The sequence below is a fragment of the Serinus canaria genome, chromosome 21 (assembly GCF_022539315.1).
Source record: "Serinus canaria isolate serCan28SL12 chromosome 21, serCan2020, whole genome shotgun sequence".
Taxonomy (NCBI): Eukaryota; Metazoa; Chordata; class Aves; order Passeriformes; family Fringillidae; genus Serinus; species Serinus canaria.
In genome coordinates, this window is record NC_066334.1 from 1,107,805 (window position 1) to 1,121,440 (window position 13,636).

Consider the following 13,636-nt stretch of genomic DNA (forward strand, 5'->3'; position numbering starts at 1 on the left):
GCAGGCTCCCCGGGCAGGCTCCCCCAGCCACATGCAGCCCATCCGCTCAGTATTTGCGCTCGCTTTTCCTTCCAGCAGCTCTCTCCTCCTTTTCCCAGCTGGAATGCGGCTCAAAGCTGCGGAACCACGGCTCTCCCCTGCCCCGGAGCCTCCGGCACCGCTGCCTGTCCTGGCGTCAGCGCCGCCAAAAACCAGACAGGCGTCAGAGCACTGAGCAGTGGAAGTCAGAACTAATTTATTTAAGAAAAAAAACCCAAAAACTTGTCAAAAAGAGGGGGAGGCATTCGATTACAAGCTCTGGAAGCTCTTGTCAGGACAATGCCAAGGAATCAGCTTTATACAACAGAGAGGGGCAGCAGAGGCTGTGCCCACCCTGACCCCCAGCCCTGCCCAAGCACTCCCTGCCCAGGGACGTTCCAGCCCTCAGCCCCTTCTCCCTCCACCACCACGAAAGTGCAGCAGGGAGAGGGGGGACAGGGGTGGAACCTCCCCCAGGCCCCCCTCAGCTCTTGGCCTTCCCCTGCAGCCCCAAAACGCGAAGCCCCAGCGTTCACGATCCAAGCCCCTCGTTCCCAGGGAGCAACGTGGTGGCCCTGGGGACAGCAAGGTAAGGGTTGTCACCACCATGGTTCCCATGCCCCCAGAGGCACCTCCAGGGGCAAAACCCTCCCCAGGAGCCACATGATACAAAGGGTTGGGCTCGGACCAAGATCCAGGGGGTGCCAGGAGCGTGTCCACACTGAGCCCTTGTGGGCAGGCAGGGGGAGAGGAGGCAGGAGTGGTGCTGCTGGTCCCACCACCCCAGAGAGATGTGGATCCCTCCTGGGACTGTGGAGAGGTTGCTTCCCTTCCTCCTCCACGCTGAGCATGAGGAGAACCCAGCAGGACTCAGAGGGATCCCTCCAGGGCCAGGAGCCTGCAGAGAGCCCCGGGAGCCCGGCCCAGCCCCTGCTCTCAGCCAGAGCCCCTCATGCCACTCCTCTCAATATATTATCATTATTATTATTATTATTATTATTATTATGTGCATCTGGGAAGGCCAAGCCCTCGTGTCTCAGCCTGCAGCTCCAGCCTCAGCCCTGCCTGCGCCCCGCGGGGTCAGGGGCGGCGCGAGGGCAGCGATTTGACAGGAAAGACTCCAGCACCCCCCTCCCTCCCCAAAGCCCGGCCCAGCCCTCACAGCCCTGCCAGGACAGTCCACAGGGTCACTCCTCGCCCTCCTCCTCGTGGTGGTGGTGGCTGGAGGCCGGCGGCTCCTCCAGCTCCTGCTGGTGGTGGGGGTAGTGGTGGGGCGCGGGCCCCTCGTGGGCCATGTTCTCCTCAGCGTTCAGGTACACGTTGAACAGGGCTCCCTCGTGGCTCGGCTCCTTCCCACAGGCCTGGCAGCTGCAGTGCAGGATCTTCTCCACCAGCTTGTCCACCCTGGGGATCTCCTCGTTGCCTGGGCAGTCCAGTGTCACCTGGGCAGCGGGACAAGGACACAGCGGGTCAGCGCTCAGGCTCCCGTGGTGGGAGGTGTCACCTGCCCCAGACCCTGCAGATTTGCGGTGGTTTAGGCCAGATGTGATGGGTTTCTATCCATAGAAACAAACCCCTGGTCAGTCTGCAAGGTGGGAGTTCTCTGGGAATGCCTCGCTCCAGACACTCAGGGGAAATCACAGAATTATCAAGGCTGGAAGAGACCTTCAAGCTCATCAAGTCAAACCATCAACACAGCACCACCACAGTCACCTCTAAACCATGGAATCACTGAAACATTAAGATCGGAAAGGACCTCCAAAACCATCAAAACCAACCTATGACCCGTCCCCTCCTTGTCACCCAGCCCAGAGCACTGACTACCCTGTGCAGTCATTCCTTGGGCACTCCAAGGGACAGGGACTCCACCACCTCCTTGGGGAACTTTTTCCAAAGCCTGACCACCCTTTCAGTGATTTTTCTTTTTTCTCTTATATCTAATCTGAACCTCCCTTGGTGCAACCTGAGGCCATTTCCTCTCCCCCTTTCACCTGAGACATGGCAGGAGAGACCAACCCCCACCTCACTGCCACCTCCTTTTGGCACTAACTCCAGCAGGACTCAGCTCCCAGGCACTGCTGGCACTAGAATATCCGTGAGACAGCAAAGCTGATGCCAAGCAGACCAGGTAGTTTGGGCTAAACCCTCTCATCAAGTGTGAGCTGAAATGGCACAGAAGGCAGAGCCAGTTCCCTGGGCTCTGGGCTGCTCTTGGACCTGGATTTATGGCTCTGCCAGGATCGGAGGTGCCACAGAACTGTGAGGTCAAAGGATGAACTTCTGGACATCAAACACAGCCAGATCTCCCAAGGGGGTGCAGGTGGACAAAGGGAGCAGTGGAGACAGCAGGACTGTGGATAAGCATAGGGATAAATAATACAGGGAGTGACAGGGGATGGTTCTGCAAATAGAGGATAATGGATCACTCAGCAGAGCTTCCAGCAGCTCCTTCCACCCAGGCATCTCAGGACATGGTACAGCCACCTGAGAGATGCCCTGGGAGGAAACCATAAGTGGGAAAAGCCCAGAGAGTGGCCCTGAGGTGGTGTCAGAGCAGAGCTGGGGCCCCATGGAGCAGAGCATGGATACTCACGATTTCCCACATGGACTGGGCTGGCATGCAGGAGTCGCAGTGAACCAGGGACTCTGTGGACTGGGGGAAGGTGTTGGGGACGCTGTAGCTGAAGCACTGTCCCAGACAGGCCCTGCAAAGACAGCAGGAGGGCTGGAACTCAGGGGAGGTGCTGCTCTTCCCAGCCAAGGCAGAGATTTGACCTTCCCTGAGACAGAGGCAGGACACCATGCCTGGCTTCCTGAGCCAGCCACAGTCCCAGAGGCACTCCAGTGCCAGCAGCTGCCTCTAGTCCTGGCCTGAAGGCAGCTCTGTACCTGTTCTGGATGGATTTGGACTCGCAGCCGCTGTGCCCCACGATCTGGGTGATGTTCTTGGCCTCACACCAGGCACTCTTGTCCGGGAAGAGGGCGAGCTTGTTTATGGGCGGTGGGGCAGCCAGGAGCAGCGCTGGGAACAGAGCCCCCACCACGAACCATAACATCATGGCCAGCTCTGCCAAAATCCTACACCTGCACACGGAGAGCACAACGTTAGCAGCAAAGAAAACTGGCAAAGCAGCCCATTTCTCCTAGCCCAGGAAGTTCTTGCTTGTTACAAGCACAGGTCCAGCCCCACTGGACCTGGTGTGTCCTGGTCTGGTCTTGCAGCAGCAAACTGGATTTCTTTCTGCACAGTATTAATGCTATTTCCTAATGCTATGTCCTCAGCACTGCAAGCTTCATTGTAAAAGTCTGTTGTAATTAGATCACACTGCTCTATGTATAACCAGTTTCTCACTTCTGCTAATCAACTATTCACTTTCTTTTGCTTCCCTTCCTTAATGATGCCAAGGGCTCTGCTCTTTTGTCAGCATGCCTGGGGTTTTAAGCAGAAGGCTTAATTAATGTCTTCAGCTGTGATCTGGAAAATGCACTGTCTCACAAACAATTTGGATAGATCCCTACAATCTCCCTCCACAGCCACTGCCGGGGCCAGGACAGCTCCCAGAACTCTGCCCGGGCAGTGGGATGTGCTGCTCTGCCTCTTTCCTCTTCCTCTGGGCCAGTCAGAGACCTGCCTTGCCTCTCCCAAGCTCTGTGCCTGGAACAACAGCAGGCTTTTCCTCATCTCTACTCAAACCTGGGCTGGGAGAACTGTGCAAACCAAAAGTGTCACCATCACGAGTCAAGCCAGGCTGGAGAAGTCCCACAGCACAAAAATGTTTTTATTTGAGGAAGGAAGAAGCTTTTCCCCTTCTTTTTCTCCACCTGGGAAGCCAAAGGCGGGACCCCTCTCCTCCTGGGAGCGCGCAGCAGGTGTCGCTGCAAGGCAGCAGCACAGAGACACGGGCAAACCTCAGCCCAGAGGCTGGGAGCCCGCAGAGAGGAACAATACAACGTTTATTTACACAGAGCCACTCAAATTCTGCACAGGGTTATTCCGAGGACGGGACAAGGGGGGGCCTTGTCACAAGGACAGACCTTGCAAAGGTGGTGGGCTTGGAGGTCGCTGCCCACCCCCAGAGAAATTCCCCCGAGGGTTCCTTGCTCTGCTCTCCAGCCGAGGTGCCTGAATTAACACTCCCAAGTCGCTGGGGAAAGGCAGATGGAAAAGCAGCACAGAAACAGAGAAATGTTTTCCTCTGTGGGGTTTGGATGGAGTCATGGTGAAAGGCATTTATACTTCCTAAAATATTTGTTAGAACCATGTTATTTGTTATTTCCTTCTATTTATTTATCCAGACGACAATCCACAGCCCACACTGGAAAGACTGCTGTTGATTCCCATGGCTCCTGGGCCCAGCCCTCTAACACTTGCTGGGAAGGAGACGAAAAATGCCCTGTTCCTCTGGAGCCCTCATCCACACCCCTGGGCTGCAGGACCATCAGATTTATCTAAATGATTGAGACACCTCCTGAGCACTCAGGGATTTTAAGGTCATTATGGGATTTTGCCCTGTTATCCCTCCACTGAGCTCAACCTCCTGGATCTGAATCAAGAGACAGACAGGAAAGATTCTTCCCTTGTCTTCCATCCCATAGCACACAGAAAAGAGCATCCTCACTCATGGGATCTCTGGAGGAATCTTGTGGGGTCTCTGCTAAATTTCCTCATTTTCTGGTGATACAGAACCACAGTAATATAATGCAGCAGCACCTGCAAAGCCTTGGCTCTGTAATCCTCCCAGCACTTGTGGGATGTGGATCTCATGGCTCCCTGCTGGAAATACCTGTGCAAAAGAGACCTTGCAGGTGTTGGCTGGAGATAAGCAGAGGGTTTTAACTCCTGAGCTTGCACTGCCACTGATGAAAGTTGTGGGGTTAAATACATCTGTCCCAAAGAGGACCCTTGTGCCTGAGGGTTTTTTTCCCATTTCAGTTCATTCCCCATTTCAGTGGGGGAATTCTGCAATTTCAGAAGGGCGAGCATGGCTAAGCTGCACAAACAGACTCACACACATTTGGTTTGCTTCCCAAAACTAGCATCACTCATTCCTCAAATGCCAGCAGCTCTGTGCTGAGGAATCCTGCTCCCAAAGGCAAGTCCGAGATCAGAGCTGGGATGTGACCCAGAGAGCAATCACAACCCCCCGGGGGACAACCCAAATTCCTCTGGAGTCGGCAGGCAAGTTCACTTCCACATGCCCGATTAGAGAGCAATTTCCTTCTTTCCTAAGAAAGGTGGAGTTTTTCCAGGTTTCTGTGCATCTCTACCCAGCTGCAAAGAGGCAAAATTCCTGTCTGTGCTGGCAACTCCTGTTTCCTGGGATCTGTGTTCCATGGAGGTGTTTCTGCTGCTGAGAGCAGACCCACTGTGATAGGCACGAGGGATCCTCTCCCAGCATCTGGGCTCCCGTGAAGAAGATGAGTGAGGCTGTGCTCTGCTAAAGCACAGGACCTGGCCTGGATTCAGGGAAGCACTTAAACACATGCTGAAGCTTCTCCTTTCCTGAGCAGGGTGTGTTTGTAACCAGGGCCCCCACGGCTGCCGTCCCTGTGCAAGGGGTGGTGCAAGAGTGGGGAGGTGGGGAATTCCCAGCAGGGGAAGGGGGCACCCCTTTGGAGCTGGAGCAGTCCCACGAGTCCCCCATTGCTCAGGGCACCCTGGCCCCCAGCACTGCTATCCCCCTACTGACCTGCAGCCTGGAGCACACCACATCCCCGGCACACGGTGTTTTCCTTCTCCCAGGAATGTCCTGGAACCCGCAGGGCTACTTTTCTAGTAAGTAACGAGGTTTATGCCAGTGCCTAGGAAAACATCTGATGCAGCTGAGTTTGGGAGGGAGCCGGGGCTGGGAGCAGCGTCTCCACAGCTCAAACCAGTCATGCGAACAGAGCTGCCACCAACACCATTCATCTGACAGCAGCCACGGAGACAAAAGCACCGTGTTCCTTCTCCCCCCCCGCCTGGGAAGGGAAGGGAAAAAGGAAGACGAGGCACCCGAGCAGGTTTGCAAACTCCCGATTAAATAAAGGCACTGAGCACATTCCTCCGTGACAAGCTAAATTACACGTTGCAGCCGAGAGGAACAAGTGTGTTCCCCGGCTGACCCGGCGGGAGCAGCCACTTCCCGGCACACAGGGACTTTCTTTCTCTTCCCCAAACCGAGGCACATTTTTTTCCCCGCTAGTCAAAGCTCTTCAAGCAGAAAGTTCAGCTCAGTTCCGGCAGAGCCACCGGCCCGTGAGGGTCTCCCCCCGCTCCCTCTGCAGGGAGCCGCATGGCAGCTTCCCCTCCATCCCTCCGGCAGCATTTGGGAAATAAATGACTCAGCCCTGAACCTGGCACATCCCGGCTCCCGGCACAAACAACTCCTCAGCGCCGGCACAGCTGCAGCCCCGTGCTCCGGAGGAGCAGGAGGAGCTCCTTCGTGCAGGAGGAGCTGAGGGGCAGCTGGGGCCGGGGTTCCACCCCAGCAGCCCCGGCAGAGCGGCGGCTCCGCCGGCACTTCCCGGCGTGGAGAGCTTCTGGTACCGCCTCAGATGTTCACCTAGACGAGCTCCTTCCTCCCATCCCAGCAATCCCAGCACTCTCAGGAGTCCCCCAGCAGGACAACACCAGCGCCTGGGAGCAGCTGGGAAAATCTCCAGCGTTCCATGGGCCGGAGGACAATCCCTGGAATTACCTCGGAGGCCACGTTCCCACCATCCAGCCCACAGCTGTTCCCAGACATTTGGAAACCAAACACTTCTGGAGGAAAATAAAACTGATCTAATCAGTTTTACCCTCTTTTTCCAGTGGGAAGTTTACACCATAACACAAGATGAGCTTGCAGGTGGACATGGGGAACGTTTCATGAGTTGTTTAAAGTGTTTATAGGTATTTCTCCTATCCAGGATCTTGCAATTCTGCCAAATACAGAGAACCACAAACACAGGTAGGTTGTGCTCAGGGCCACACACGAGGCACCACTGGCTCTGAGAGACAAGAACCCCCAGAGCTTTCCACACATCCCTGGGGCTCCCAGGCTGTGAGCACAGCACAGACAAGGGGCCCTGGCTGTGCTGTGCCTCAGGGATGCCCTGTGCCTCCTGTGACACATGAGCTCTCAGCAGAGATGGGCAAGGGGAAGGTTTTGGCTCCTGGTCTGGGTCAGAGCTGGGATCCCCTCCCCTGTCCTGCCCCCTGGACACAGGGCTGTCCTTCCTGACGGAGCCAGCTCCTCACCCAGCCAGGCTCTGCCCTCGCTGGGCCAAGGAGTGACCCCAGGCTGGTGTGAGACAGGAGCCACAGCCCTCTGTGTGCCTCTGGTTATTTGTGCTGTTTGACAAGAGCTGCCACACGGAGCAGAGGAGGGCCCAAAGATGCTCTGTGCCTCAGTTTCCCTGGCTGCAAGAGCAGGGGCAGGGGAGCTGATGTGTGCAGGCAAGCGTGGGAAGCACAGGGAGGTGTCTGGAGAGCCCTGGAGAGAAGGGGCTGCCCGGGCAGGAGGGAGGGCTGGGCTGGCTGCCAGCAGCCCTCAGCCCACATCCCTCGGTGCAAAGGGCAGGGGGAGGCACAGGGCAGGTGGGAGCAGGTGGGGACAGTGTGGGGGGGAGTCACCCCGGGACACGGCGCTGCAGGGCAGGGAGCTCTGCGAGGACTCGTGTGGGATCTCTGCTCTGTGTGCAGGTGGCCAGGAGAGATCCCACTGCAGGAAATGCTAAAAGGAAAATTATTATTGAGGCACCTAAAAGGATGCAAAGCCAGAGTAAAGTGTCTGCTTGGTGGCAGCTGGAAAGAAACATCCCAGAAAGACCCAGGGCACAGCTCGCCTCAGGCACAGGATTAGGTCTGTAACTGCTGAACACCACTGGGGATTGGCTCTTAGGAAATTCAACTCAAATAATATTTGCTTACACAGAACAAAACAACTTATAAGCCGGCATTATTAAGAGGGAAAGCTCAAATCTCAACTGCAAAAAATGGAGAAGTCACTGTGAATTGAAAAACATCTATCAAAACAACAGATGTTATTTAATACCTATTATTAAATACTTCCCCCTTTTTGAAATTTGCATTTAGCTAAAATTTTACAATTTTAGGGAGCCTTACGGTAGTGACTGTAACAGCCCAAAAAAATCTGATTGAGGTATGATATGGGTAGGAGAGAAGGAAGAGAACTCTGCTCTGAGAATGCCTGGAGGTAATTCTTCAGGACAGCAGGACACAAGAGTGCTTAACTGAGCACAGAAATCTCTCCTGAGCTCAGAACTCCAGTCTTGCTTTGCTGAGCTGCAAAATCTGGGGAGAAATTACAAAAAAATAAACAGGGAACTACCACAGGAAGACATTTGATATTTAACAACCACAAGAATCCATCCTAAGAACTTTTTGATAGTGGAGAAAAAGCTGTGTTGTTTCTCACTGTGGACCTGGCTGTGTCTGCTCCTTTCAGAAGCAGATGTTAGAGCTTCCCTTTCTGTAACATATTAATTTCCACTCAAGCATGGTTGGGCAAGTTGCAGAAATAAAGCAGAAATAAAGAAAAGCAGTGCAGCATTTTTAAAGACTTCTGCCCTCCCCACATTAGCCAGAATGTGAAAAGATGTTGGTACATTGGGAGTTTTAATCTGGCTTCTCATCCATGCACTGAGCTCTTGGGGAACTCATTTTTTGCAGCCAGGGGTTCCACCCCAGCACAGTCATTGCAAAGCTACCTCTGGCCTTGGGCTTAGGATGGGGTCCTGATGGAGCTCTGCTGGAAAAGGGACCCACTAATGGCCTGCAGAAGAGGCAAGAGTCATAGAAAGATTTTCTGGTCGTTTATTTCAATTGCTCCATTTCTTCAGCATTAAGAACAATCCTGGCCAGAAAAATGCATCAGCCTAAAGCTCAGCAACACATCCTGGCCCCAAACCTCCACTGCCCCTCTTCCCGGAGCACGTGGGGCTCTGCAGCCTCCAAGAGCAGCTGGAGGAGTGGGCTGGGAGCAAGGATCAGCTTTGTGGGGAGCTGGAAAACGAGCCTGGGACCAGCGGGCTGGGCAGCCTCAGCTGCTGGGCAGGGGGTTCAGGCTGTGCCCAAGCCCTGCACGGGCCAGGATCCGTCTGGAGCCGTGCCTGGAGCATTCCCAGCCGGGTCGGACCCGGTGCAGCTGGTCCGAGCACCAGGCGCTCCCCAGCACAGCTGGGAGCGGCGTTCCAGCCCCAGGCTCGCTCGCATGCCCGGACCTGAGCGAGGCCCGGCTGCCTCCTGTTCTCCCTGGGGCTGGTGCTCCCCACGGAGCCGGGCCGAGCCCAGAGCCAGCCAAGGGCAGCAGGACGGGCACGAGGGTGTCCAACAGCTCCTTCGGAAATCCCATGGATAACAGGGATTGTGCTGCTCTCTCCAGTGCTGTCCCTGACCCCTGCGAGTTTCCCACCCAGCGTGGACAGGAGGATCTCCTCCTCCTCCCCAGCACATCCCCCCCCCATCGGGAGCCCGAGCACCTCCCCAGCGCTCCGGGCTCTGTCACTCGGTCCCCGCAGCTCTCAGGAGGGCAGGGAAAGCCCTGGAGCCTGCGGGACGGGTCCCGGGAGCCGTTGGCTTTTCCCCGGCTGGGATCTGTGGGCAGGCACCGGGCACTGCCCCGGGGAGAGCTTCTCCCAGCAGGGCCCGTTCTGCTTTCACTTAGAGTGAGGTAAACTGGGACCGGCTCCTCCAAATGACTCCACTGGTGCAAATGAGATCAGAATCTGGCACCGCTCGTCTTACTCAAAACAAGCCTAACTGGAACCAGATAAAACCAGTTCCAGTGCAGAGTGGCCACCAGGATGATGATTTTTTTTAATTCCTGCAGGCAGCGAGGGGAGCTGTCTCGGATGCCAACCACGCTGGCTTTCGCCGGGCTCAGTCATTCATTACCAAACTTACATAAAATCCCAGCGCAGCGGGGCTGCGCCTGCAGGATCAGGTTCCCAGCTGCTGGAGCAAGAAGGGGAAAGAGCAAAGGGGGAAAGAGCTTGTGGATGGAGCTGTGGATCTTTCGGGATCCTCCCTGCTGTCTCCCTCTCCCTTCAAACCCATTCAGGCCATATCTTGGTCACAGCAGCAGAAATTCACTGACCTGATGCGTTTTTGCCCTCTTTTAGTCTCTGCTTTATACCACAGGAGCCTCCTCATTTCTGATGGCACAAACCCAATGTCTGTGTTATTTACCCATGGTACTGGCCAAAGCAGAAACACACATGGAAGTGCACGGCCAGAGGGGTTTGGAGGTAATGCCACAGCCCACGGCCCAGCTGGCATTTTCAGTTGCTACCAGGGCTGACCTCACTCTTGACATTTAGACCATTTCTCCTACAACTGCAGGACTGGGCCCACAAAGAAATCCCACTGTGGCCCCAACAGCACTCGCTTCCCCCCTCTGGACAGGTTGCCTGAGCTCTGTGTCAGAGAAGGAGGCTGAAACCACATCTAAGAGTGACCCCAGCAAGGGCTCCATCCTGACGCCATTTCCAAGGTTCAGCTCTGCAGGGCTGCGATCCTGGCTGGAAGGGGGCAGCAGCCCAGCCCAGCTCCACAACTGCTGTGATGGGTGCTGGGCTGTTCCCTTCCCACCCTCAGTGCTAATTTATGTCCAGAAAAGCCCTGGCCCCCACAGCCCTCCTTCCCTAAACAGCACTGCGCAAGAAACAAAGGTCTGGAGAGCAGCAAGCACAGCCCTGCCAGGGCTAACAGAGGACAGACCACCCCTCACTCTCACTCCAGAACTCCCCCAGGACAATTTTATCAGCTGTTGGGGGTTTTAAGAGTCTGATTTGAGCGGGTGTGAAGTTTCTTTGCCCTCAGCCGCACTGGATCCCTGTTACTGTGCTCCTGGCTTTGTCACAGGGGCTCTCCGAGCCCGTGCACAGAGGAGGGTGGGTTTTTTCCCAGCAGACTTCAAAATAAAAAGAGCAGGAGCAAAGCCCAAGGACAGAGCAAGAATCTGGATCTGCCCTCCCCGTGGTTGGATATGAGATCTGGCAGGGGAACTGCTAAAGCTTTAATGGGAACAGCGTGGAGTTTGGGCAGGAATAACTGCCCAGGAGTTTCCTCTGCTCCTTGGGCAGCTTTCCCATGGCTGCACCAGCTTAATCCACCCTCAGCAATGCCAACGCACGCCGCAAGCAAAGTCACTCCAACATGGGCAGCTCTTCAAGGCTCCTTGAAAAGCACTTTGGCTCAGGGCCTGATCCTGCACCTCCAGAGCACCCAAAATTCCCTCCAGCTCCACTGTTTGCCTTGCTCTGGAAAGAGGAGCGGGCACCCGGGAGGACTTTGCTCGTTTGCCCTTTTTGTGAGACCGCAAACTCCCCGAGCTGGAATCCAGCGCTGGGAGGTCACGCCAAGAGCCCGGATTCTTCTCAGGGCTGTTTGCAAACACTTGGGATTTTTATACTGAAGGCAAATTCCATTTCCCATCCTGCGGTTTGCAAATTTGAGGCAAGCAGCCTTTTACGAGATGGGAGCCTGCCTTCAAAAGGCAGAAGTGTCCAGTGGATCAGCTGATTTTTGGCTGGCTGGACATTGCAAAGAAGGCACTGAGTTCTTCAGCTAAAAACGCAAGGGAAAATCTGTGTCTCTCCATATCACTAGGATCTTTCCCACTTATTTCAGCAGGGTTCAGATTTTTCCCAAAAAAAAAAAAAAAAACCTCATAGAAAAGCTACCGTGTCCTAAATCCACCAACATTTCTTACAGGCTGAATTTGTAATTCGATGGGGCTAATCCTATATGTAAAAGTTAGATTGTGGAGTGGAGCAGAACTTGCTGGTGCCCTCGTAAGAGAAATGTTAGTAGGCAATAAGGGATTGTCCAGATCAACTTTAATGCAGCCCGAAAGCAAACTAAAGCATGTTCTGTTCCAAAACACCTACCAGAGAAAAAGAGAAATTCCCACTGATCTTAAAATGCAAAGACTATTGTATGGAACAAATAAAAACTGCTGCAAATACTGAGACAAACTGAAATGTTACGCTGGGGTTCAAAAAACAGGTACGGTTATATCGGATATAAACTTTACAGTAAGTGCCTAAAGTATTTCCATGAAACAAGGATGTAAATTAATCCCCGGGATGAACTTTTCAAGGAACAAAAGTTTACTGCCTTGCCATCGGAAAAACTTCTTTCTTTTATGATCGTTGAACTACTCGGCGTCCGCTGGTGGTGTGGTTAATCGATACTGAGCGTTCCCGTTCTTCCCTCGGCACTTTTGTTTCAAACCCCGACAGGGATGGGAAGGAGGGAAGAACTCTGTACCACAGATGTGCGACCGACACAGCGCGGCTCCCCGGCTCCCAGGCTTTTATTCTACTCGAGCTAAAGCGGCGGTGGAAATAGTTTAACGATTGCAGAGCAGATCCCCCCAAGTCCGCCTCATCTGCAACCGATTTCTGCCCGTGGCAACATCCTCATCCTCCCGGCCATCCATCACCGGCGGGGAGGAGAAGAGAAGCGAGAGGAAAAGAGACGGAAAATCTGGTGCGGGGAAAAAGCGGCAGGTTCGGGGCGGGGGGCACACAAAGCCGAGGGCTACTCACCAGCCAGGCGACGGCGGGCGCATCCCATGGGGTTCGGGGCCCGGCGGTGCCCGGCGGCTGCCGCATCCCCGGCGCGGCGGGGCGGCCACGGAGGAGGCGCGGGGCGGGCGGCAGCTGCCGCCTCCCTCCCCCCGGTGCCGGGCTCCGGGCGGTGCCGCCGGCCCCGCCGCTCGCGATTGCACAATTGGGCTGGGAAGGGAGAGGAGGGGAAAGGAGGGAGGGACGGCCGGCGGGAGGAGGGAGCGGCGGCCGCGGCAGCGCCCGCCCGCCTCGCCGGGCTCCGGGCGCACCGAGAGCCCCGCGGAGAGGAGAGCCGGAACCCCAACAAGCCGGGCACGGAGCTCACTCACCAACCTGGGGCATGGACCTCCCGGCAAGTGCTCGAGCTAACGAGGAGAGCCCGCTGGGAACGCCCCGGCACAAAAAGAGGAGGCTCTCTCGGCCAGGAGAGCCCAAGGGAATGTCCCAGCACTTGCTCCTGCGTTGGCGTAAACAATCTGGACTGGGCTCACTGAACGCCAAGAACTCTTATTTAAACGTAATTCTTGATAAAGAATCCGTGGGGCAGAGTCCCGGCTGCAGAAAAGACTTAGGGAAAGTTCTCCAGTACTAGTGACGACGGTTTTCTCTTTTGCTTTTCCTTTCTTTTCCCTTCCTCTTTCTCCTCTTTTTCTTTTTTCTTTCCCTCTTTCCCTTTCCTATTAAAAACAGCCAAACCCCACCCCAGTGAAGCCCCATTCACGGCTCTCTTTCAGATAGGATAATTGCTGGAGACCGAAGGGCTCTGTTTCTGTTAAGGCACAATTAATCTGAAGAGGCCCCCACATTAAACACTACCCAAATCAAAAGATAACTGCCAGGCTTGGCTGGGTTTTGCTGGCTGCTGTTGGTGCGAGGGTTTGCATAGAGATCAGAGAAGCAGGAAGGGGAGATGGCAAGAAGCAACAGCTGTGTTGGGAGAAGTGCTGGTAGTGCCCTGGCAGCAGCTGTGGGGAGAGGCTTTGGGGCTGGGTGTTTGCTGGAGGAGGCTGCAGGCTGCCAGTGAAGGAATGGTTTCCTGCTGTCCAGTTCCTTACAG

At 55.1% G+C, this 13,636-nt stretch overlaps 1 protein-coding gene across 3 annotated transcripts; it reads right to left on the reverse strand.

Annotated features, from left to right (window-relative positions):
• Positions 1–211: 211 nt before the first annotated feature.
• On the reverse strand, positions 212–13,285 carry NBL1 (NBL1, DAN family BMP antagonist). Of its 3 annotated transcripts, none has more exons than XM_009099601.4 (4): positions 12,913–13,285; positions 2,908–3,102; positions 2,612–2,723; positions 212–1,460 (listed from the first exon to the last, which is right to left on the reverse strand). In XM_009099601.4, the coding sequence occupies exons 2-4, from the start codon at positions 3,075–3,077 to the stop codon at positions 1,206–1,208; spliced, it is 537 nt and encodes a 178-aa protein (XP_009097849.1). In that variant the 5' UTR covers positions 3,078–3,102; positions 12,913–13,285; the 3' UTR covers positions 212–1,205. The 3 variants fall into 3 exon arrangements, with proteins under 3 accessions (XP_009097849.1, XP_050838582.1, XP_030088821.1); XM_050982625.1 differs by having other exon boundaries at positions 12,909–13,285; XM_030232961.2 differs by lacking the exon at positions 12,913–13,285 and adding an exon at positions 12,559–12,714.
• Positions 13,286–13,636: the final 351 nt, after the last annotated feature.